Here is a 25,098-nt window from a genome sequence, read left to right on the forward strand (position 1 = left end):
AATGCACTAGCTTGAGAAGTGGACACTCAATTGAGTGCGCTGCACAGGAGCCTGGCTATGAATTGGGATGTGTCCCACAGAGAAGCTGCATTTATACAGCATCTTTTAATACAGCGAAACAACAACGTGCATTTATACAGCATCTTTTAACATGTAGCGAAACGTCCCAGCAGTGTTTCAGAAGGTGTCATCAGACACCATTTGACCTACAAAGTAGATATGTGACCAAAAGCTTGGTCCAAGAGTTAGGAGCAACTTGGAGGAGAGAGAGATTTAGAGAGGGAATACCGGAGCTTAGAGAGCCCAGGCAGCTGAAGGTACGACCATCAAAGGTGGATTGTAAGAAATCAGGAATAGAGCAAGAGGTCTGTACTCGAGGAGCATGGAGATCTCTTGACAGTTGTAGGACTGCAGATAAGGCCTTGGAGGGCTCAAGTACATTTGTTACATCATCGGCGTGCCTCGAGCCACCAGCCTGCTATCTACTTATCAGGGCATATTCTTTCCCCAGTTATGAGTCATGGAGCATTGAGGCAATTTGCAGCTCTGGCAGAAATCAGCCAACTCCTAAGTTTAAAGGTAACTTAAGATTCCTTAGATTAATGATAACATTCTGATGCCGGAGCTGTGGGCTGAAGCATTTTATAACCTTTAGGCAAGCTGCCTTATGTTTTAATCAGTGCCTGGTACTCGGGTATGGGTCCTTTCCAGCTGATTGCGTATATGTGATTTTCAGGCCGGGACAGAGTGGACGGAAGAAGGTTTTCCGACTGGGAGACGTTGTTCAGCAGCTGCCTGCCGATAAGATAGACAAGCTGAAGCTCGGAGCCGTGCAGCGCATCCTCAGAGCGGAGAAAGCGGTGGCGCGAGGCGGAGCTGGACCGGTACTATGTATTTCTTTGAAATGTTTGTGGACTCAGTCCCCCTCTGCTTTGTTGTAATGTAAGGAATAGGAGCAAGCCTAGCCCACACAGCCCCTTGAGCCCGCTGTATGAGTCAATGAATTGGCTGAATTTCTACATCAACTCCACTTTCCCCATGGCGCCCAAAAATCTATCATTCCCACTATCGAATATGCTCAACAACTGAGTACCTCTACTTTTTGAGCTGGAGAATTCCAACGATTCACAATCCTCTGAATGAAGAAATTTCTTCTCACCTCAGTCCAAAATGGTCGGCCTCATATATTGAGACTGTGCCCTAGCTTTCGATTTTCCAGCCATGGGAAACGGCCTCTCGGCATTCACCTGCCAAACCCTCGAAGAATTTTATACGTTTTGGTGAGATTGCCTCTCATTCCTCTAAGTTCTGGGGAATTTAGGCCCATGCTACTCAATTTGTCTTCATAACACAGCCCTCTTGTACAAGGTATCAATCTATTTAACCTTCACTGCAGCTATCTTAGGCAATTATATCGTTCTGTGGGTAGGGAGACCAAAACTGTGCACAGTGCTCCTAGGTCTGGTCTTACAGTAAGCAAGATTATATAGTTGAAGCAGACTGTGTCCGTATGAAGCAAGACCTAGACAACATTCAGGCTTGGGTTGGTAAGCGGCAAATAACATTTGCACCACAGAAGTGCCAGGCAATGACCACCTCCAATGAGAGAATCCAGCCATCACTTGACATTTAATGGCATTACCATCTCTGAATCCCCCACTGGGAGTTAACCATTTTCCAGAAACTGAATAGGACTAGCCATATAAATACTGAGACACAAGAGCTAGTCAGAGGCTCGGAATCCTGTGGTGAGTGACTCACCACCTGACTCCGCAAAGGCCGTCTACAAGGCACAAGTCAGGAGTGTGATGGAAAACTCTCCACTTGCCTGGATGAGTGCCGCTCCCACAACACTCAAGAAGCTTGACACTGTCCAGGACAAAGCAGCCCGCTTGATTGGCACCACATCCACAAACATTCACTCCCTCCACCACCAACACACAATGGCAGCAGTGTGGACCATCTACAAGATGCACTGCAGCATCTCACCAAGGCTCCTTCAACAGCACCACTCAAACCCACGACCTCTACCACCTAGAAGAACAAGGGCAGCAGACACATGGGAACACCGCCCCTGGAAGTTCCACTCCGTGCTACACACCATCCTGATGTGGAATTATGTCGCCATTCCTTCACTGGGTCAAAATCCTGGAACTCCCTCCCTTAACATCACCGTGGGTGTACCTACACCACATGGACTGCAGCAGCTCAAGAATGTGGCTCACTACCACCTCAAGGGCGATTAGGGATGAACCTAGCCAGCAATGCTCAAATCCTGTGAAAACATTAAAAAGGAAATAAAGAAATATTTCCTTGCTCTTAAACTCTAAAAGCCTACAATACTATTTGGATTCATAATTGCTTGCTGTACCTGTAACCTTTATGCTTTTCATGCTGTGGCTGTGCCTTCCTATCTAATCAAAGATTTTAAAAAATATATATAACTGGGCAGTTAAATGTACTGCTATGGTGGGATGTATAGTTAGAGCCACAAGGTATAAGCCTGTAGGGTTACGCTGGGCTGTGCAGTTCACTTGTACGCTGTGGTCACCAGTTCCCAAAACTAAGTGCCCCCAGACTTGTCCCAAGCTTAAGTAGATGCTACATGGAAAGCTTGGGGAAACTTACACTGACTGCAAAATATTAAATGGAACTGATTATTGAAAACAGACAGGAAACTGGTACTTGAGATGATTAGCGTAGATGCTTTTAAGGGGGAGCTAGGTGTATACATGAGGGAGAAAGCAATAGATGGCTGTGCTGATAGGGTGAGGAGGAGGCTCCAGTGGAGCCTAAACACCAGCATGGAAGGGTCATGAGGACTCGAAACGTTAACTGTGTTCCTCTCCGCCGATGCTGCCAGACCTGCTGAGTTTTTCCAGGTATTTCTGTTTTTGACCAGCATGGACCTGCTGGACCACAAGGCCTGATTTTGTGCTGTAAATACTATAATGAGATTAGGGATGGCGAATTTAACTTAAATTGGCTAAAATAGATATTGGGAAGAATGTCTTTATGCAGAGGGAGTGTGAAAAGCTTGTGCTGATTTTCCAGGTGGGGAAATGCAGGCAAAAATGGTTGTAATTAAAGTTTAAAATACTGGGCCCAATACAGGCGGACATGTTAACGGGACAGGGATTTGAGGACGTGACTGAAATAAGCTTTTAACTCTTTAACCTTGTACACTGCAGGGTCTGTAACTGTCATTGTGAGCGTGGGTCAGAATATTTTGTCCATCTCTGATTAAACTCTGTGTGATTCCCTGCTTGTCATTTTGCCTGTGGCTGCATCGCTACTGAGGAGGATGCAGTGGGGAGCTGCAACAGTGGGGATCAGGACAGCAGCAAGGAAGGATGCAAGTGCCCTTGAGAGGATGCAGAGGAGACTTACCAGAATCGTTGCAGCCATGAGGGATTTTAACCACAAGGTTAGGTTGGAGAAGCTGGGGTTGTCCTCCATGGAGAAAGAGAGATTGAGGGAGATTTGATAGAGGTGTCCAAGATTATGATAGCTTTAGATAAGGTAGACAAAGAAAAACTGATCCCATTTGCTGATGATACAAGGACTAGAGGACATTTAAGGCTTTGAGCAAGAGCTGCAAGGGAGTTGTGAGGAAGAAATATTTTTACACAGTGGGAGTGACTGGAACTTGAAGTCCACGGAGGTGGTGGAAGCAGAGAAGACTGATATCAAAAGGAATTGGATAGCCCCTTGAAGGAAGTAAGCTTGCAGGGCAACAAGGATAGAGCAGGGGAATGGAGCTGACTGCTCTACAGAGAGCTAGCATGGTCCCGATGGGCTGAATGTCCTCATTCTGTGTCACAGTAATGACTCTATAATCCTTATCACAGGGAGCTGAAGAGCAGTGGTTTAATAGATGTGCTCCTTTACCACTCAATAGAGGCATCTGAGAAGGTTGGAGTGAGGATCCTGCTAGTTATATCGCTGCCCTTGTTGGTTAACAAAACATGGTTAGTTATTTGCAACATTAGGAGTGATGGGCAGCAGCAATCATTTCATTAGAAGGATTCAGTTAGCGCGCCATTGAATTGCTGTCCCCTGACCAGATACACTACTGTTACATCGCTATTTGTTGACCATTCGATTTTTCAAATCCAGATTCGTGTGAAGATCCTGGCACGCCTCGTGACGCAGTTTGATGGGAAGATGAAAGGCAAGATGATGGATTTCATCCTGGAGGACATCCGGAGCCGCGTCGACCTGGCGTTTGCCTGGCTGTACCAGGAGTACAACCTGTACCTCGGCCAGTGGCCCAGCGGCAACCTGAAGAATTACGATGAGTGTCTGACCAGCCTACTGTCAGGGCTTCAGGAGAAACCAGACCAAAAGGACGGGTCAGTGACTACGTTGGTGGAATCCACTCTTGTCACCTGCTACTAAAACTCACTGGTTGCTTTTCCAACTTCTCTGCCCCTCCCGAGTTCTGACTCTAGCCGTGGTAGGGTCCTGCGTTACCTTGCCTATGCGACCATTCCTGGGTGAGCCTCGACTGCGAGCGCCAGCAGGTTATTTGGTCAAGGGATACGTCGCAGTTCAGCCCTGCTCCATCACTATCCACAAACACGCTTTCCATTGGTCGGCTGGTGGATTTGGGGATGGAACCTGGGACCTTCATGTTGTGTGTGGCTCATAGGTACAGCAAGCACTGTTTGTATCCACTGAGCCCTTGGGTGCTCCATTTTAAATGGGCGATGGAGAGAGTCTGTCCATTGTCCAGATGAGAATCAGGAATGCTGACCCGAGCAGAGCCTGCTGGTTCATTCGGAAGTAAAACTTTAGAAAAATGATTTTGGTGGTTAGGACAGTGGGATGTACTTTATTTTCCTAAGTGACTGCAACTTTGTAGGAGAGGAACACTTCATGCTCTCCTGGCTGGCCTACCGCATCTGAATAGTTAAGCTTATCAAAAGCTCTGCTGCCCATATCACAGCCTGGGCCACCCATCACCCCTGTGCTCACTGATCCGTGTTGGCTCCCTACTCCACTTCCACTCCCCACCACCCCCCCCAAAAAAAAACCCCGCACTCCCCCCGCCACGAACCTGTAATCTTCTCTAACCCTACAACCCCCTGAAATACCTGGGGTCCTCCGATTTTGGCCTGTTGAGAATAACTGATAACTGCTCCACCATTGGCGACTGGGCCGTAAGCTTTGGCATTCCCTCCCTAAACCTTTCTGTCTGCACCCCCCCCCCCCCCCCCCCCCCTTTAAGAGACTCAAAATTTACTCCTTCAACCAAGCATATAATCAGCTGTCATATCTCTTTCTGTGGCTGTGTTAAATTTTGCTGGGGATAACGCTCCCACGAAGTGCCTTGGTGCTGATTTATTGCATCGGTGGAGCTATATAAATACAAGTTGTTTTTATTCACTTCATGTCAATGTGGTCTTGTGCTGTTAGTGCACCAGCAGCCACCTCGAAAGCAGCAAGTATCGGTCTGTGCTTCCCACTCCCAGCAAGTTGAATTTTTTTTTTAGTCTAATTTATCAATGATATCTTTGCTGACTGTACATCTTCCTTTATTTAGGCTGTTTACCAAGCTGGTCCTGGAAGCTCCATCTATAACTGACAGTGCGTTGGAGGTGATCCGCAGATACTGCGAGGATGAGGTACGCATCGGGACGCTGGCACAGATCCATTCCGGCCCAGTTAGTAGCATCATTTACCCTTTAATCGAGTGAAAAGCGCCGACGTTGGTTTCTTGTCTTTCCCGCAGACTCGCATTTACCTGGGAATGTCGACGCTCAGGGATCTGATCTTCAAACGGCCCTCGAAACAGTTGCAGTACCTTCACGTGCTGCTTGATTTGAGCTCTCACGAGAAGGATAAGGTAAGGACACAACCTGCAGCTATCTCCCTGGAGTAAACTCCTGTTTCCCACTTCCAAACCATATCCCTCATTCCCCTTTCCCCAGTTTTCTTCCCTGTTCGCCCCCTTCACTCCACAAGCCTCTGACTCTTGCTGGGTCGCAGTTCCATGGACTCCCTCCTCCCACCTATGTGAGCTTACCACTAGGAGGACAGTGGAGCACAAACCTGGCCTAATTTTCTTCTTCCTAACCCAAGGCTGCTGAGGCCAGTTGTTTGCCCTTTTGCTGCCACACTAAGATTGGCTAATGCAACACAGTTGGATGAGAGAACCTGGAGCCTGCTTTGCTCAGTACAAGAGCTGTGGCTCACTCTTACCTCTGAATCAGAAGGTTCTATTTTCAAGTCCCTCAAGAGAGACTTGAGGACAAAAATCTAGGTTGGCCTCTAAAGTGCAGTACTGAGGGAGTGCTGCACTGTTGGGATGTGTCATCTTTTAGTTAAGCCGAGGCCCTGTCTCCCCTTTAAATTGGATTCAAAAGATGTGATGGGACTACTTTGAAGAGAAGGAGGGTGGCTTTCCCCTACCGTCCTGGCCAATATTTATCCCTCAACTGACATTTTAAAAAAGAGCAGATTATCTTATTGTTACCGCAGTGCTATTTGCGGGATCGTGCTGTGCGCACTTTGCCACGTTACAATAGCGGCTCCATTTTGAAAACACTACTTTGGCTGTAAAATGCTGTGGCACGTGCCGAGGGTCGTGAAAGGCGCTATGTAAATGCAAGCCCTTTCTGTTTACCTCTCACTGACGGAAGGAAGGCCGAGGCCAGCTGCCGGTGACTGCTGCACCGTCTCAGAATGGCTAAAGTGCCACAGGTGGGCAGTGGCAACTGGGACCCCCCCTGATCTGTAGGGTTCCGTACTACAGTGAGCGGTCCATTTACCCCTTGGACCATTGGGAACTGCAGGCTGTGGGCATCTAAAATGGGTGCTCGGCCGCCTCCCTCCAAGATACTGACTGTCTGGATTTTCACCTCCAGGTCCGCTCACAGGCGCTGATGTTTGTTAAAAGGATGTACGACAAGGAGCAGCTGCGTGAGTACATTGAGAAGTTTGCCCTGAATTACTTGCAGCTGCTGGTTCATCCCAACCCACCCTCCATCCTCTTTGGCGCTGACAAAGACACAGGTAAGAGCTCGCTACGTGGATGTGCACCCATCAGACTGTAGGGTAGCTGGACTGGGCCATCTGGGGTTGTGTCTGTTGCCTGCTGGCGTTTTGCCCAGCACTCTGGTTATATGTGACTCGGGTGCCTAGGTGTGCTGTGTATGGACAGGGTGTGAATTGGCTATCTAGGCTTTGGTTTCTCTGGATGGGGTGTCGGTGAACTGGATTGGGTTTGACTGAACTATACTGTGGGGCGTCGTGAATGGGACTTGTTGGTGCACCATCTGGGTGGGGGTGTAGGTCATCTGCCTGAGTGGGGGTGTCTAGACATTGTGTGTGGATCAGCTGCCTGGGTTGAAGGGGTGCTGAGGCAGCGTCTGGATCAGTTGCCTGGGTTGAAGGGGTGCTGAGGCAGCGTCTGGATCAGCTGCCTGGGTTGGGAGTATGCCTGAACAGGGTATGGATCGGTAACTCTTGCTCTGTTGAACTTCTTTTTAAATCCTTTGACTGACAGAGGTGGCAGCCCCTTGGACGGAGGAGACGGTGAAACAATGTCTATACCTGTACCTTGCCCTGCTTCCCCAGAACCACAAACTCATTCACGAGCTTGCTGCCGTCTACACTGAGGCCATCGCTGATATTAAGCGCACCGTTCTGCGTGTCATTGAGCAGCCGGTAAGTACATGAGGCCCGGAGGTGTCGGTTGTTGCTCGGTGGGCAGCGCTGAGTCAAGAGATTGCTGGTTCAGTTCCCCCTCCGGAGGCTTGAACGCGTAGCCTGGGCTGACGTTTCCAGTGCTGTTCTGAGGGGATGCTGCGCTGTCAGAGGTGCTGTCTTCCAGATGAGACATTAAACCAAGACCCTGTCTTTCCCTCACAGATGGCTGTGAAGTCTCCACAGCACAATCTTAGAGAGCAAGGGAGTTCTCCTCAACGCCCTGGCCAAACATCATTCAAACTGATTATATGCTCAAGATCATGTTGCTGTTTGTTGGACCTTACTGTACACAAATTGGCTGTTGCGTTTCCTACATTAAGAAATTCCTTCCGTATTGCACTGAATATGCGCTCAAATGCGCTCAAGTCTCGAGAGTGAGACTTGAACCCACAAACTTTCATTGTCTGTCAAGTGCTTTGTGATGTCCTAAGGTTGTGAAAGGTGCCACATTTCCTTTTTATATAGCAACTTTTTTTTTTATTCACGGGATATGGGCGTTCCTGGCTGGGCCAGCATTTATTGCTGATCCCTAATTGCCCCTTGAGAAGGTGGTGGTGAGCTGCCTCTTTGAGCCGCTGCAGTCCCGTGTGGTGCAGGTACACCCACAGTGCTGTTAGGGAGGGGCTTCCCGGATTTTGACCCAGCAGCTTGTCGAATGGCTGGCCCGTAGACTTCCCCGGGTCCTTCCCTGAGCCTCTTGATCCCTGCCTGTTGGCACTGCCTTATGTCTGCTGGGATTGGGCTGCCTCGTGTCTCCTGGGATTGTGGTTGCCTCGTGTCCCCTGGGATTGTGGCTGCCTCGTGTCTCCTGGGATTGTGGCTGCCTCGTGTCTCCTGGGATTGTGGCTGCCTCGTGTCCCCTGGGATTGTGGCTGCCTCGTGTCTCCTGGGATTGTGGCTGCCTCGTGTCTCCTGGGATTGGGCTGCCTCATGTCCCCTGGGATTGTGGCTGCCTCATGTCCCCTGGGATTGTGGCTGCCTCATGTCTCCTGGGATTGGGCTATGTGGCAGGCTTGGCAGCCATTGGTGCAGTTGATGGTACAGCGCAGAAAGAACCAAAAGACTTGCACAGCGCGTGTGGCCACGTGACAGGTGTTTGCGTTGTAACATGCTTTGTGTTGCTTCAGATCCGAGGCATGGGGATGAACTCGCCTGAGCTGCTTCTGCTAGTGGAGAACTGCCCGAAAGGAGCAGAAACCCTCGTGACTCGTTGCCTACACATCTTAACGGACAAAGGTAACTTTGAAATTTTGTACTGCTCTCCATGTGTATCGGTTTAACTACTTCATCCACTGGTTGCAGCTTTTTCTGTCTAGGGTTTTAACAGTGTGCTGATGGATGTGTAACACATGCTCTCATCGCCAGCCTGTGCAGAGAGCGTTTTGAGCTGTAGAACACTGGGGATCTGTCCCAAAACAATCCAACAAGGATAAACAACGAGCATAATTATATTGCACAACGTTAAAGCTCATGAATTGGTATAATTCCTCAATGGTAACTGAGCCCAGTGATGCTGCAGAGCACATTTGTGTAATGGGGAACACATCGTGGTTTGTTGGTGATTCCATTCGCCTTCATGAGTATCCCTGTCCCTTGTTGGCACTGGTAATGTGAAATGCCTCGCCTCAGGGACTGGTGTTTGAGTTTACTGGGGCTGTTGTCACACATGTCTGTGCTGTGCCTTGAAAGTTCAAAGGAAAGTTGGTTTTGCACATCCAGTCGTGCTAATTGAATGCACTGTGAAGGATTCTGATGCAGTGCACGTTCTGCCGCTCTCTCTACCTGAGGAGTAAGTCTCTTTTTGAGCTTGCAGCAAAATGTTCCTGGCCTAGCCTTGGAATTTGCATGTCGGAATGTAGGAATAAGCCTTTTGGCACCCCCTCCCCGAGCTTACTCCGCCATTCATTCAAATCACAGCCGATCTGTGATCTAACTCTACCTTTGCATCGTATCCCTTTGGTCAACACAAATCTATCAATTTCAGGTTTATAATTAACAGTTGATCTAGTATCAAGGGGGAGATGGTGGCATGGTGGTAACGTCACTGGATTTGTAATCCAGAGACCCGGGCTAAGGCTCTGGAGACTTGGATTCAAATCTCACCACGGCAGTTGGTGAAATTTAAACACAATAAATCTGGAATTGAAAGCTAGTCTCAGTCATGGCGACCATGGAACTATCGTCGATTGTTGTAAAAACCCATCTGGTTCACCCGTGTCCATTAGGGAGGGAAATCTGCCATTCTTACCCGGTCTGACCTACATGTGGGTCCAGGCCCTCAGCGATGTGGTTGACTCTAAAATGCCCTCTGAAATGGCCGAGCAAGCCACTCAGTTTCAAGGGCGATTAAGGATGGGCAACAAATGCTGGTCTTGCCAGTGATGTCATATCCTGTGAATGAATAGAGGGAGAAGGGAATTCCAAACATCACCTACCCTTTCTGTGGAGAAGTGCTTAACTTCTCTTCTGAAAGGCTCGGCTATAACCTTTGGTTGTGATCCTTAGTCCCAGACTTGTATCTACCTTTAACTTCAAGATTCCAGGGAATAGAGCCCTTGTTTGTGCTGTTGTTGAGACGGGTGGACTTGTGATGAATACTGCTGTAACATACGAACAACGAGCAGGAGTAGGCCATTAAGCCCCTCGAGCCTGCTCTGCCATTTAATAACGTCATGGCTGATCTGATAGTAACCTGAGATCTGCATTCCACCTACCCCCGATAATCGATCACCCCACCTTGCCTACCAAGAATCTATCCACCTCTGCCTTAAAAATATTCAAAGACTCTGCTTCCACCACCTTTTCAGGAAGAGAGTTCCAAAGACTTACGACCCTCGGAGTGAAAAAAACTTCACCTCATCTCTGTCATCATCAGTTTCTTCACCATTCTTGGAAGAAAAGAATGATTCGGTACCAGAAGGAATGGTGTGGTTATTTTTACTTATGCTTAGGATGTGGCTGAACTTTAGCCTGTCCCTAACCCTCTGAGGGCACCAAAAGCCAATTATATAATGTGGGACTGAAGCCACATTTAGCCCAGACAAGGTAGTGGGGTAAGTTCCCTCTCCGAAGACCTTTTGGGGTTTCATCACAAACTGATCCATGATCGTTTTCTTACTGCTGATCACAGGTGACCAGGTCTTTTGAATTCCATTTCTGATAGTAACTTGAAGCCTAATGTTCTGGGCCACTAGTCCAACACCATTACCACTGGTTCAGAACCCCCGTCAGCCAGTGTAGTCGAGTGTGGCACAGGATTCTGACGAAGGAATTCTTTCCGTCCCGACATGTTTGTCCCCTCCCCATATCAGCTAAAATTCTGCTTTAAGAGTCCTGCATGTTGTCAAGTGATGGTCCTGTGTAATTCCAGTTCCTCCATCGCCTGAGCTGGTAAAACGAGTCCGCGATCTCTACCACAAGAGGGTCCCAGACGTCCGCTTCTTGATCCCCGTGCTTAACGGCCTTGAGAAGGTAATGAACCATGTCCATGCAGTCGTCGTAATAATACCTGCCTCTGATGACCTCACATTGAGGGAAGCGGGTGGTGGGGAGTAGAGTGGGTGGTGGGTGTTCCTGATGGGATATAGTGGCGGGGTGGGAGGTAGGTGGGGAGCGAAGATGGAAATGAGATGGTGTTGGGTGTGGGGAAAACTGTGACCCATGGTTGGGTGAGAGGTGGTTCTGGGCAACGGCTGAGTTCCCGCCCCTGACGGGTTGCGAGGAGGGAAGATTTCCAACCCTGACAAGTTGTGAGGGGATTGGGGGACGATTGCTGCCCCTGACTAGGTGTTGGGCTGGGTGAGATTGCAGTCCCTGACTGTTTGTGAGAGGGCTGCCTAGCTTCTTTGGCTAGATGGCTGGTGTGTGGTGCAGAATAACGTCAACAGCACGGGGTTCAGTCCTTGTACCAGCTGAGGTAATTTTTGGGGCCTTTCTCCTTGTCCTGTGCCTCAGTGATATCTTAAGCCATGATTAGCAACCTTCGATCGATGAGGATATGACATGAAAACAAGTAAGAGAGACTGTGAGGCAGAAACTGTCTTGCACCTGGTAGTGGTGGCTATCTTGATCTGCAGAGACTGTTTTGCTGCCTTTTGTCTGTTTTGTTTGCTACTGTTTAAATGTTTCGACCCCACTTTCTCACCCACCCCAATTTTCTCACCCCCTGTTCTGAATAGGTGCAATTCGGTGAACACTGGCTATCCTGCTGGACCTTACTCTCGTGGCCTTTCTCTGTACACAAGGCCAGTGTGGTCAGCAGTTTATTTGCCTTCGGTGTGGGGTGGGTGGAGAATCTCACCTCCGGGATCCTGATCCTGTCCCTGTATGCATCTTTCGAACAGGGGGCACCGGATGCTGATCACGAAAAGGAACTATGGTCGGTATGGTCCAACTCCTTAACCCAAGGGCTTGGTCAAACTAGCAGGGCCTCCTGCTGCTGCTGCTCCTCTCTGGCTAGAAATAACTAATTTAATAAACTTTGACCTGGGACCTCCCTGGTTTATTTGGTGTAGCACCACACTATGTGATGTATGTGGCCACTAAACCATTAAGCAGAGGCTGAAGCAAGTTTACTCTATCCCCAACCACTCAACAGAACAGTGGGAGGACAGGCAAACTCCCTCTTTATTTAAAATGGATGGAGCAACAGGACTGGAGTGTAAGGTTTCTTCCAGTGTGCTCCTGTTTAATGTTTAACCTTCAGGATAATTAGTATCTTGGACTCTCTTCCACAGAAAGAAGTAATCCAGGCACTGCCCAAATTGATTAAACTCAACCCCATTGTGGTGAAGGAGGTCTTTAACCGGCTCCTGGGAACCACGCATGGTAAGTCATGGCACCGTTTATAGTAGAGACGGTGGGTGGGAGTGTGTGGCTTCTGTGTAACAGTGGAAATTTTACAAGGGCTTGTATCATTGTGGGATGTTACTGGGGCAATAGTCTTGAATATTAAACTTACATGTCCCCAGCAATGCTCCCTCCAAGTTGTGCAATCACGCCCAGGAGCTTGCACAGGTCATTAACAAGTCTACTCCTTTAAGTTACCTCCCATACTCAGCACAAAAACATTTTTAAATATGCTGCGCATTTAAGCTATTCATCTGTGCACTCAAAAAAAAACAGGGGGTATGTTGCTCCCCAATATCTGTGTGTGGCATTACTGGAAGAACAGTCTGCAATATTACACTGTACCTCTCCCCAATACTGCTGCATGATATTGCTTAGCAGGGGGCTGGTGGGGTGGGTTGGGGGGTGTGGGGTGGTGGGAGGGAGGAGTGGGTGGTTTAGTCAGTACTTTATTGGTATGTAATATTATTGAAGGGTTTGCAGGTGTGTGGGCAGGAGGATGTCTCCTGGTGGAGATGGTGGGATGTTACTGAGGGAGGAAAGGATTCTCGTTATTTCACCATTTTAAAAACCGCGTACTTGAAGTGAGATATTTATTTCTTTTCTCTCAGTAGGTGAAGGAGTATCGGCGGCAATTTCACCTCTGACCCCAGGTGACCTGCTGATAGCCCTGCATAACATAGACTCAACCAAATGTGACATGAAGTCTATAATTAAAGGTAAGTGATATCTACAAGACCCAATCTTTCTTACGCACCCCTGACACTTGCCAAGCATACCGCTCACCGATCGCAGAGCCCCCAGAAAGGAATCGGAGGAGTGGCAGTTAGGTTAGCTTTTCAAAGTCTGAGAGTTACAGGAAGAGAGATCCCGATGGAAGGGAGAAACTGCACAGGGGAGGAGCGAGCTTGGCAAGGCGATGGACAGGTCTTGAATTCCGCACAAGGAAGAGCATCTGAGAAGCAGGTATTTTCAGTGTGGGTTGAAATCAAAAGGATTGTTTATAGGAGGTACTGATTGTGGTCATGAGGGGAATAGATAGAATGGACAGGATAAAATAGTTTCCCCGGGTGGAGAATTCTAGAACCAGGGGACATAGCTATGTTCAAAATAAGTGGCAGAAGGTGTAGGGGGGACATGCAGAGGGTAGTGGGTGTGTGGAATTCACTGCCCGAGTTGGTGGTAGAGGCAGAAATTCTAAACTGTTTTAAAAAGTACCTGAATCTGCAACTTAAGTGCTGTAAGCTGCAGGGCTATGGGCCAGGTGCAGGATTGTGGGATTAGAAAGAGCACCTGGGTGTCCTCGGGCTGGCATGGACGAGATGGGCCGAATGGTCTCCTTCTGTGCTGTAACTTTTCTATGGTTCTATGGTCCAGGCAGGGTGAGAGGTTGGAGGTGAGAGAGCAACCCTAACCCTAACCCTAACCCTAACCCTAACCCTAACCCTAACCCTAACCCTAACCCTTGGGTTGGGGTGACAAAGTTTCTCTTTGCTGTATAGAATAGATCTGGAAGAGCACAGTTTGAGATTTGGACAGAGAGTCAGGAGGTCTTTAGTATAAAATCAAGGACCGCCTCATGTGTGCGATGAGTTTAATGCTTTTGTATTTCAATAACATTCTGTGTTTGAAGTTGTTGGTCAGGTGAGTGGACAGTCGGACAGGTTGTGCCCTTGCAGCTTAAATGTTTCTTTGTGGGTGGGAGGCTGGTGGGGATGTTGAGGATCATAGAATCAGGAGGAATCCATTTGGCCCATCGTGCCTGTACTAGCTCTTTAGAAGAGCAATCCAATTAGACCCATTTGTCCTAATTCTATGGGACTTAAATTGATGTAATGGCTTGTCGCACCTTTCCAGAGTATTTTGAAGCTTTTCAATGAGTTACTGTTATAGAAATAAACCTGGCAGCTGTGCCTTCAGCTGACTGGGCCCGAAGCTCTTGAATTCTCCCCATAAACCTCTCTACCTCCGTCTCCTCCTTTTAAGATGCTCCCTGAAATCTTTGACCAAGCACTTGGTCGTCTATCCTAGTACCTCCTTTAACATGGTTCGGTCACAAATTCAGTGAAGCACCTTGGGATGTTTTGCCATGTTAAAATGTGCTATGTGAATGTGGCTTGTTGAAACACTATTTCCTTGGAGTTGATCTGACTGGATCTGACTTTTTTTTTAAGCTACGAACCTGTGCTTCGCGGAGCGGAACGTGTACACGTCAGAGGTTCTTGCTGTTGTGATGCAACAGCTGATGGAACAGAGCCCGCTCCCTATGCTGCTGATGCGAACAGTTATTCAGTCGCTTACTATGTACCCGCGGCTTGGGGGTTTTGTCATGAACATCCTGTCCCGGCTCATCATGAAACAGGTAATAAGAACGCAAGGAAGGTGGGGACGGGATCTGTGTCAGGGCACACAGCAAGCAGTCTATTTAAATAGCGTCCTCTACAAACTACAGCAAGATGGGTCTATTTAAAGAGAGCCTTTATGAACTACAGCAAAGAACTTGTGGCCCAAACTACTGCAAAGTCTCCTGATAAGTGATCACTTCCAGAAAAGTGCAGTCAGTGGAGGATAGTTACATCATACATGTTATGTGTGTAAAATCAATCCCAGTCACAACAGTACGGCCTCGGGGTGAGATTGGATTAACCAAACAACTCTTGTGGCTTGAGATGTTGCCATGTGAAATCTTTTTAGTTAAGTCTCAGGATATAAGCATCACTGGTAAGGCCCTTTCAAAGATGCCAATGAGCACTCTTCCTGAGCCTCAGCAGTCAATGTAATGAAGTTACTTCTACAGTGTTAGGTAGGGAGTTCCAGGAGTGTGACCCAGCAACAAGGAATCAACACCTATATATTTCCAAGTTAGGATGGGGTATTACTTCTGGTTAGGAATTGTCAGCGAGTCTCAGCTTGGGGACTGATTAAGGCAGTGGATAGTGCACTCTGCTTTCATCTCTGGGACCTAGGTTCAAGTTAACCTGCCCTGGGAATGTCTGATGGATCGATGTAGAGACAGCTTTACTTGCACCTAACCTGTGCTGTACCTATGACAGTGTCTGGGGGTGTATGAGGGAGATGTACTTTGCATTGAACCGGTGCTGTACTCGGCCTTGGAGCATTTGATGGGATGGGTTAATGGGATTGCCACCCTGATTACTTCCCTGGCTCATTGGTGAGCTGGCTGCTAACTCTAACAGTACAATTAGCAAGCTCCGATTATAATTTCTGGCGCTGTTTCTTGGTGGACTGCTGTGTAATGAGGTTCCTCTTGATTGTGCTGTTGCAGGTTTGGAAATATCCCAAGGTGTGGGAAGGCTTCATTAAATGCTGCCAGCGAACAAAACCTCAGTCCTTCCAGGTGCTGCTGCAACTCCCACCCACTCAACTCGCCAATGTTTTCGAGAAGTGCCCGGAGCTTCGTGAACCACTCTTGACGCACGTGCGATCTTTCACACCCCACCAGGTACGTAGTTACTGCAGCTGGAAGCATTTTAATGTGCGTCCTTCCTGCTTAATGAAGTTTTTCGCCCATCCTTTAACCGTCAGGTTTCCCCTGTCTATTCAACAGTGGGAATGGCATCATGAAATACCACCCTGCATTGCCAGTGGAAGGTCATAGAGTCATTACAACACAGAAGGAGGTCACTTGGCCCATCAAGTCCCATGCCTGCTCTCTGGAGCAATCCAGTCAGTCCCATTTATCTGCTCTATCCCCATAACCCTGCAAGTTTATTTCCCTCAAGTGCTCCTCCAATTTCTTTTTGATACCGTAGATCCTCGCTGCTTCCACCACCCTCAAAGGCTTAGCCTTCAAGGTCATTATCACTCGCTGCATTTAAAACCAAAAGTTCCTCACATCTTCCCTGTATCTCTTGCACAAAACCGTAAACCTCTGTACCCCTAGTCCTTGTTCCATCAGCTAATGAGAACAGCTTTTCTTTGTCTACTTTATCTAAACCTGTAATAATCATGTACACCTCTATCAGATCTCTCCTCAACCTCCTTTGGTCTAAGGAGAACAACCCCAGCTTCTCCAGTCTAACCTTGTAGCTAAAATCCCTCCTTCCTGGAACCATTCTGGTAAACCTCTGTGCACCCTCTCAAAGACCCTCACATCCTTGTGTGTGGAGCCATTGGCAGGGGGACCAGTGCCTACCCTCCATTGCAGTGTGAGTTAGGTCATAGAGGTTGCAGCGCACCCATGTTGCTGCTTGCTTTTCATCTGGAGCTATTACTCTAATCCAGTTTCCCTGCCCTTTCCTCGTTCCTTATATTTTCTTTCTCCTCAAACCCTCATTCCCTTTATAAATGAGCTCATTCAGCACTTGTGCCAAACCGTTTCAAATTCGAACATTCCTCTGAGAGTAGATTATTTCTGACTTCTGTCTGTTTTTCTAATCATAATGCTCGATGTGCTACCATTTTACTGGTTTGCAAACCACATTTTGCTATTTACCCTCTCAAAATGTTAACATCTTAAAACCCTCATAACGCCCCAACCAAGAATTCTTTGCTCCAAGTGGGAGAAAAACCATTTTTTTCAAGACAATATCCTTCCTATAATGTGATACCCAGACCAGTTGTAATTGAACCAAACCCTTGTGCACATTCAGTATCACTTCCTTGCTAAAATAAAGCCCAGAGTCACATTTACCACGATTTACAATGTATCTGTACCCTTACATCTCTCTGCTCTTGCCCCATGAAGGGAGTAATTCCTCTTCCTGTTTTTGTCCTTAACGTGCTATTCGGATTTCAGGATCCAGCACACGATTGATCTGAGACGTGACAAATGGTAGATGTAGTGTGCTTGGAAGGGGGAAGGTGATTTTGGAACCACGGTTCCCAAAGCTCTCCACTGCCGCAATTTATCTTGTCATGTTTGGATTCAGTTGTAGATTGATTAATTGTTGAGATTAGTCAACAACTCCATTAGCGTTGTATTGTGTAATGGCACTTCCGTAATGATAGAAGGTCAACTAAATGGGCTAAAGACCAATTTCTGTGTTCCATTTACGCAACTGCACTTGCCACCTAACTGCCCCCTTCACTAACCTGCCGTATTTCTGTTGCAGTCGCTTGTGTTTTTTCCTGGGCTTTTTCAATTTTTATTTAAGAAGGTGGTGGTGATGAGCCATTGCCGTGTGGGGAAGGCGCTCCCACAGTGCTGCTAGGCAGACAGTTCCAGAATTTTGACCCAGCAGCGAGCTAAGGGAATGGCAATGTCTTTCCAAGTCAGGGTGGTCAGAGAGTTGGAAGGGAAGCTGCAGGTGCCCTTGCCCGTCCAGGCGCTGGAAGTTGAGTGTTTGGGAGGTGCTGTTGAAGCTTTATCTTGGAGATCTGAACATTTTAAAGTGTTTGCTTCACGCTGTAGTTTGGCATCATTTGAAAACCGCAGTATTCCTCCTAATGACTGAGTCCCAGCACAGAACCGGGATTTCGTCACCACATACAAAGGGCCAATTCTAAAAACACCCCCTTTACCCTGTCTCTTTTTCTGTACCTAAGCTACTCTTTCAAGCATGAACAATACCTATTTATATAGCACCCTTAACGCTAAACCTCCCAAGGTGCTTCACAGGGGCATTATCAAACAAAATTTGACACTCAACCACATATGGAGATATTACAGCAGATGACCAAAAGTTTGGTCAGAGGTAGGATTTAAGGAGCGCCTTAGAAAAGGAAAGTGAGGGAGAAGCAAAGAGATTTAGGGAGAGAATCCCAGAGTTTAGGGGCCAGGCTGCTGAATGCACGGCCACCAATAGTGAAGCAATTAAAATTGGGGCTACTCATTTATCCAGAATTAGAGGAGTGCAGCTACCCTTGGAGGGCTGTGGGACTGGAGGAGATGACAGAGATAAGGAGGGGCAAAGCCATGAAGGGATTTCAAAGCAAGGTTGAGAATTTGAAAATCCAGTTTTTGGAGGGATAGATTGGGTGCTGGTAGCACGTGGTGCGGGGGGCGGTTTATAAATGTTGCTTTTGAGATTGGGATTGCGATAGGGATTGGCTGAACATGGGTGGTGATATACCCTAGGATCAATGCTGGCATTCATCAGCCTGGATGCATAAGGAAGAACGTTACTGCAGTTTTTTGCTGATGCCAAAATTTAAAATTGCTTAACCTGGAACCAGTGTAGGTCATTAAACACAGGGATGATGGGTGAATGGGACTTGGTGCAAGTTAGGACATGGGGATTGGGGGTGGAGGGGGGCAGAGTTTTGGATGACCTCAAGTTTACAAAGAGTAGAATGTGAGATGCTGGCCAGGAGTGTGTTGGAATAGAATCGTCGAATGGTTACGACACAGAAGGAAGCCATTCTGCCCATTGTGTCTGTGCTGGCTCTCTGCAAGAGCAACTCAGCTGGTCCCACTCCCCTGCCTTTTCCCTGTAGCCCTGCGAACCTTTTCTCTTCAGGTAATCCAATTCCCTTTTGAAAGCCATGATTGAATCTGCCTCCACCACACACACTCATACCTGTCCAGATGCTAACCACCCGCGCCATAAGTTTTTCCTCCTGTTGTATTGGATTCATTTGCTGATCGCCTTAAATCGGTGTCCTGCGGCTCTCAGCCTGTACACAATGGAAGCAGTTTCCTCCTATCTCCCCTGTCCAGACTCCTCATGATTTTTGAAAACCTCTAGCAAATCTCCTCTTCACCTTCTGTAAGGGAAACAACTCCAGCTTCTCCAATCTATCTGTGTAACTGAAGTTCCTCATTTCTGGGACCATTCTCGTGAATCTTTTCTGCACTCTTTACAGTGCCTTCACATCCTTCCAAAGTGCAGTGCCCAGAGTGGGGACACAACTCAGTTTGAGGCCAAACCAATGTTTTATCAATATTTGCTTTAATTTCCTTGTTTTTGCACTCTATACCTCTATTTATAAAGCTTTATTAACCGCTATCTCAAACTGCCCTGCCCGTTTAAGTGATTTGTGCACATATACCCCGCAGGTCCCTTTACTGCCACACCCCCTTTAGAACTGTATCTTTTATATTGCCCCTCCCCATTCTTTCTACCAAAAAATGAATCACTTCATAATTCAGTGTTGAACTTAATTTGCCACGTTTTCCCCATTCCAGCAGCCTATCATTGTCCTCTTGAAGCCCATCACTATCCTCCTCACACTTCACAATCCTTCCGAGTTTTGTGTCATCTGTAGATTTTGAAATTGTGCAAACCCAAGACCTAGGTCATTAATATAGATCAAAAAAGCAGCTGACCTCAATACTGGCTCCTGTGGAGCCCCGCTAAATATACCCTCCTCTGGTCTGAAAAATAACTGATCACTGCTGCTCTTTCCTGTATAGTCAAATCTAGAGGTAACAAAAGCATGGATGTGGGCTTTGGTGCCAGATGAATTGAGATAGGGGCAGAGTTGAACCATGTTATGGGGACGGAGACAGGTGACATTCCTGGTGGTTAGAAGCTTATCTTGGGGTCAACTATGGCACCAAAGTGAAACTGCATTCACTTTAATATAACGTGCCTCCTGAAAATCTGCACAAACAACTCCTAGTCACTGGAGTAACTGTTTAGGAGGGGTTGGGTGGGGAAATGCATACATTGGCAGCAACGGCTCGATCTATGGATTTATCCCATCCCCTGACTGTCTCATTTGGCAGCTAATGTATCACGTTAGCGGGCTGCACAGTTCTCGTAGAGAACCAGGTTGTTGCAGCAGGGGAGTGCTTGAGTCGACAGGCTTGATTACAGATAGAGATTCAGCACATAATGATTAGAAAGGGGCCTAATCGTTGAGTGACTTGGAGGGCAGGCCTAAACACAGGCCCAATGATACCGCTGCTGCTAGTTTGAACTGGTCAGTTGCAGGGGACGAGCCCCAGATTGCAGCAGCAGTGGTTATTGGTTGCACAGACTGTTGCTGTTATCGGAAGAAGCCACATTTCACTCGATTTACCTTTGTTTCCAGCAAAATCACATTCCGAAGTCAATAATGACTGTGCTGGAGGCCAACTCGAAGCCAGATGTGGAGACTATGGAGCCTAAGCCAATGAATGAGGTAAGTGCTGGACAAAGTCTTCTTGAAAACTACCAGTTTCATTAGCTAGGCCTGAACTCCCTAAAATAATTAAATGAAACTGGATGAATAATCCTGACTTTGCAAATCCCCATGAATTACTACACTGTTCACTGGCCGATTGTCACTTGAACCCCGCCGTATTTTACCAGTCTTCCAGAGTTTTAGATAAGATGGTTGAGAGTCAATATTTGTTGAAATAGTTAGAGATTGAGTATCAGTGCAGGTACTTTGAAGGATGACTCTGGAGATGGTCTGAGCAGAGAGCTGGGTGTTCAAAGTTCACCATCGTCATCTGGAGTTCTCTGCCTGAAGGCAGGTCCAACCCACAGCGCTGCGATCTCTTCCAGGGGTAGGGCAAAGAAGCAGGTGGCGAATCCACCCCTGCCGGAACGGGGATGGAACCCTGTGCTGTTGGCACCAATCTGGTCCACACCGGCTGTCCAGCCAACTGCGTCAGCTGCACTGCGACCCCCCCCCCCCCCCCCCCCCCCCCCCCCCCCCCCCCCCACCACCACCACCACCAAGGAGACCAAGTTGCTCTGGCAACCATGCACTTTTACCTGCATCTTGTAATCCGGAGCTATAGCTGGGGACGAAAGAGGCCCTAATTTTCTTTCCATCCACGTGGCTGATCAGGAACCTCTCCTGCCTACCGTTGGCATGTGTTAGAAGGATTTGCAGGTTGATGTTTGGCCATGTTTTGAACGTGCCTTCCTTGGCCTTCAAGTCCTGGAGTTGGACTTGAACCTGGAGCTTCTGGCTGAGGCAGAACATGCCCACTGCGCCATGAAGACCACCTACTCAAAGACCATGCACATGTAAGGAACTGGAGTCTGAGATAAAACTCATCCGCTCATTTGTTCTATGGTGCAGTTTAGACATCTGACGGACGGTTCAGGGACTGACTTATACCACTTCAGCTGCTCCTGCTGGCCTTTTAATTCCACCTAATTTTAAATAGTTATTTATCAGCTTAGTGATCCTGGCAACATGCTTCACACTTGGTGTGCCAGGGGCTGTAACATTTTCCACTCGGAATGTGTGACTGAGAGTTTTCACGCTTAGTGTGTGAGGGACTGTGATACTTCACGCTCTGGGTGCGAGAGGATGCAGTTAGATGTCACGCTCGGGTGTGTGTGAGGAGCTAGCTGTAATTGTTCCATTCTGGGTGTTGAAAAATAACTTCTCAGTTATGACCATATTATTTTCTTGACATCCCAAAGTTATTCATAGCTGGTGCCTTCCTTCAGTCACCGTTAGCATAGACAAATGTGTCTATATTTAGTGTCTCATTTGTAAGACGGTACCTCAGGCTATGTAGCATCCCCTCAGTACTGCACTGAGGGTCAGTTAAAATTTTATACTCTAAGTCCCTGGAGTGGGACTTGAACCCAAAACCATCTGACTCAGAAACATGAGTGTTACGCATTGAGCCAGCACTATATAAAAATGCAGGTTGCTCTGTGGAGCACTAGTGGCCCAGAGGCTGAGAGTTCAAGCCTCACCATGACAAGTTATGAAATGAATTGAAAAAAAACCTGAAATAATGTGGGGTTGACATCAGAAAATAAAATTGAGAGATTTCCTGGATTGCTGTTGAAACCCAGTTGATTCATTAAAATCCTGATCTCGGTCTGTTTCTTGCTGTGTTACAGGAGGAGGTGCAGCATCTTACCATTGCTCACACACAGAAGGATCTGATCACCATGCGCTTGGCACAAGAGAAAGCCTTGAAGAGAAAACTGGAGGAGGAGCAGAAGCTCAAACAGCAGCAGCAGCTGGCTGCCCAGCTGCACCCACTCCAGACTGTCCCAGCCCCCCAACTGCAGACTGTCCCAGCCCCCCAACTGCAGACTGTCCCAGCCCCCCAACTGCAGACTGTCCCAGCCCCCCAACTGCAGACTGTCCCAGCCCCCCAACTGCAGACTGTCCCGGCCCCCCAACTGCAGACTGTCCCGGCCCCCCAACCCCAGACCGTCCCGACCCCCCAACCCCAGACCGTCCCAGCGCCCCCATTCCAGACCGTCCCGGCCTCCTCATTCCAGACTGTCCCAGTGCCCCAACTCCAGACTGTCCCGGCCCCCCCGCTCCAGACTGTCCCAGCACCCCCGCTCCAGACTGTCCCGGCCCCTCTTAGCTTGATCATCCCAGGCCCCCCAATCCAGACCGTGCCAGCCCCTCTGAGCCTGATTGTTCCAGGGCCCCCCAGCCAGGCTGCCTCCAAGTCTCCCACCCAGGCCATTTCGCCCCCCACAAGCGAGGTTGCCTCCAAGTCTCCCACCCAGGCCATTTCAGCGCCCCCCAGCCAGGCAGTCCCAAGTCAACCGACCACACCCTCTGCGGTAGCACTGAAGGATGAACCAATGGAAATCAGCAGCAGTGTTCCTGATCCAGTTGTTAGCAGAGAGACCGAGAACCCGACAATCATCATCAACGTGAAGGACGAGGAGGAGGGACCGATGGCTTTAGATGAGACATCCCATGGGATGGTCGTCATGGATACTGTACGTTGTAGTTAAAATAGCAGTATATACATACAAGCATACTCCTGCGCAGTGTGATAGGTAGGCACTGTGGGTGCAACTTGATTCCAGGGTTGCAGACCACAGTCTTGTCGAAGGGGCAGCTCCGTCTGTTTTGTCTTATCTCACCTCTAGGAAGTACTGCTTGCCTCCTTGTGCTGTTTCAGCTCCATCTGAGACAACTCTGTACCTTTAGCAGTGGTGCTTTGGCTGCGCGCGCGGGCAGTGGGATGGGAGCTGGGTTGCCCTCAGGCGCTGTGTGGACTGTGCTTGCTGGGGGTGGGGGGGTGGGGCGTTGCATGGGATGCGCTCGGGGGCGATGGGTGGCGCTGGGTTTGACGTGGGAAGCAGGGAGCTGACCTTCACAACTCAGTGACGTTGCTCTTTGCTTCCGAAACAGGATTCCGCTGCAGGAGAACACACCGGCCAGCAGCCAGTCCTCCACGAGGTGGGACACCTGGTGGCACGGGACCACGGGGACGTCACGGAGCAGGTCATCCTGGTCAGGGATGAGCCTGTGTCGGCAGGCAAGCCGGCGCCCAGCAGCGAGCAGTCGGCTAACCTGCCAGAGGAGCCAATGGAGCAAGGTGCAGAGTCGGGAGGGGTGCCGGCGGAGAAAGTTGGCGAAGACGCAGATAAGGAGCAGGCGGTTGCCAACGACGCTCAGCAGCCCATCACCAAACGCAAATCTGCTTTGAGGAAAGGCAGCTAAAGAACTTGAGCAGAAATTTCAGCCATTAGCGTTTACGTAGTTGTCTCGTCTCAGCTAGTTCATCAATAGCAGCCGAATACTGACTGAAAGGGACAGATAAAAGCCATACATTTTGAGGGAAAGAGGGAACCTGTGGTCTTACCTCAGGCTTCCTTTTTCCTGGTCTTTAATTCATGCACGGATCCGATTTAAGTTTTTTTAAAAACACAGTGAGGTCCAACTAGCAGTAATTAAATAAATACCAGTCTGCCTGTTTTGATGGTGTTGGTTGAGGGAGGATTGTTTTCCGGTCCTGTTCCTCTATGGGTGTGGTGGACCAAGATTGTTCACTTCAGCTAGGCAGGCTTCTTCAACAGTGCAGCACTCTCTCGTTACGGCACCGAAATGTCAGTTCTGACTACAGGTTCGAGAGCACCCGAATGGGACTTGAACCCACAGTCTTTTTGACTGCTGACACCCAGCTGACTCTCGATGCCCTTCAGAGCTGATGAGCTGATTGTGAGGGCAGGCCCTATTGGAAATGTTTGACTGACTCCCAATCGCAGGGGATTGTAATCGACATGATGCGGGAGAGCCCACTGGGCCGATTGTTGGCAAGTGTACACCAGTGTGGAATGTGGGGCCACATCTGACCCTTGTACATCTCGGAGTCTGGATTGAGCATGCACATCAACTGCCTCTCAATTCATCCTGTCGTGTTCAGCCTGGTCCATTTGTGTTCTGCCCACTCTGGATCTGAATATATTCCTTGTGCGTTTGTAACCGATTTAATTAAAACCTGTTTCAGTCCAACTCTCAAAGGCTCGAGCAGGGTCTTGTTTCCTTTTAAACTCAAGTGAAAGTATTTCTTGTTTTTTAATTAAAAAAAATAAAACATTGGTGGAACGTGACTTTTTGAGTTTCTGTCAAACCTGTGTACAGAGTGAGACCAGTGTGCTGTCAAACTTTACATCTGAAGCTGTAAGAATATGAAAATGAATAAAAGATTGAAGTGTATTAGAATTTCAAAATGGAAACCGGTGTCGGTATTTGAACGTGGAAAATGTGCAGCCTCTGGGTGTGTGTGGCCCTGTATGTCAGAATGGTAAGTTTGGATTCCTGATCAAATAATGTTCATCAATTACTGTTGATCCCTTGCTGTTTCTAACTCTGCTCCCTTTCTGTTTTCCCCCTGTCCCTCCCCCGCCTTGCCCTCCGACCTTTCCTTGTTGCTCTCCTCGCTATCTCTTCCACATCTCTCTTTGCCAC

At 48.3% G+C, this 25,098-nt stretch overlaps 1 protein-coding gene across 4 annotated transcripts in view; it reads left to right on the forward strand.

Moving 5' to 3' along the window:
* The window catches only part of sympk (symplekin), a 41,738-nt gene extending 16,876 nt beyond the window's left edge, over positions 1-24,862 (forward strand). The window contains exons 12-27 of one of the 4 annotated variants that reach the window (XM_041179437.1): positions 737-884; positions 4,120-4,355; positions 5,549-5,630; positions 5,738-5,851; positions 6,873-7,020; positions 7,514-7,674; positions 8,844-8,952; positions 11,087-11,187; positions 11,895-12,098; positions 12,453-12,543; positions 13,176-13,283; positions 14,739-14,926; positions 15,851-16,027; positions 20,506-20,595; positions 22,272-23,120; positions 23,539-24,862. In XM_041179437.1, the coding sequence (XP_041035371.1) occupies positions 737-884; positions 4,120-4,355; positions 5,549-5,630; positions 5,738-5,851; positions 6,873-7,020; positions 7,514-7,674; positions 8,844-8,952; positions 11,087-11,187; positions 11,895-12,098; positions 12,453-12,543; positions 13,176-13,283; positions 14,739-14,926; positions 15,851-16,027; positions 20,506-20,595; positions 22,272-23,120; positions 23,539-23,850 (3,118 nt within the window). In that variant the 3' untranslated portion in view covers positions 23,851-24,862. The remainder of the gene's footprint in view (positions 1-736; positions 885-4,119; positions 4,356-5,548; positions 5,631-5,737; positions 5,852-6,872; positions 7,021-7,513; positions 7,675-8,843; positions 8,953-11,086; positions 11,188-11,894; positions 12,099-12,452; positions 12,544-13,175; positions 13,284-14,738; positions 14,927-15,850; positions 16,028-20,505; positions 20,596-22,271; positions 23,121-23,538) is intronic. The other 3 variants (XM_041179438.1, XM_041179439.1, XM_041179440.1) reach the window with 3 other exon arrangements.
* Positions 24,863-25,098: the final 236 nt, after the last annotated feature.

This window comes from Carcharodon carcharias, chromosome 34, assembly GCF_017639515.1.
Source record: "Carcharodon carcharias isolate sCarCar2 chromosome 34, sCarCar2.pri, whole genome shotgun sequence".
NCBI classification, from domain to species: Eukaryota; Metazoa; Chordata; class Chondrichthyes; order Lamniformes; family Lamnidae; genus Carcharodon; species Carcharodon carcharias.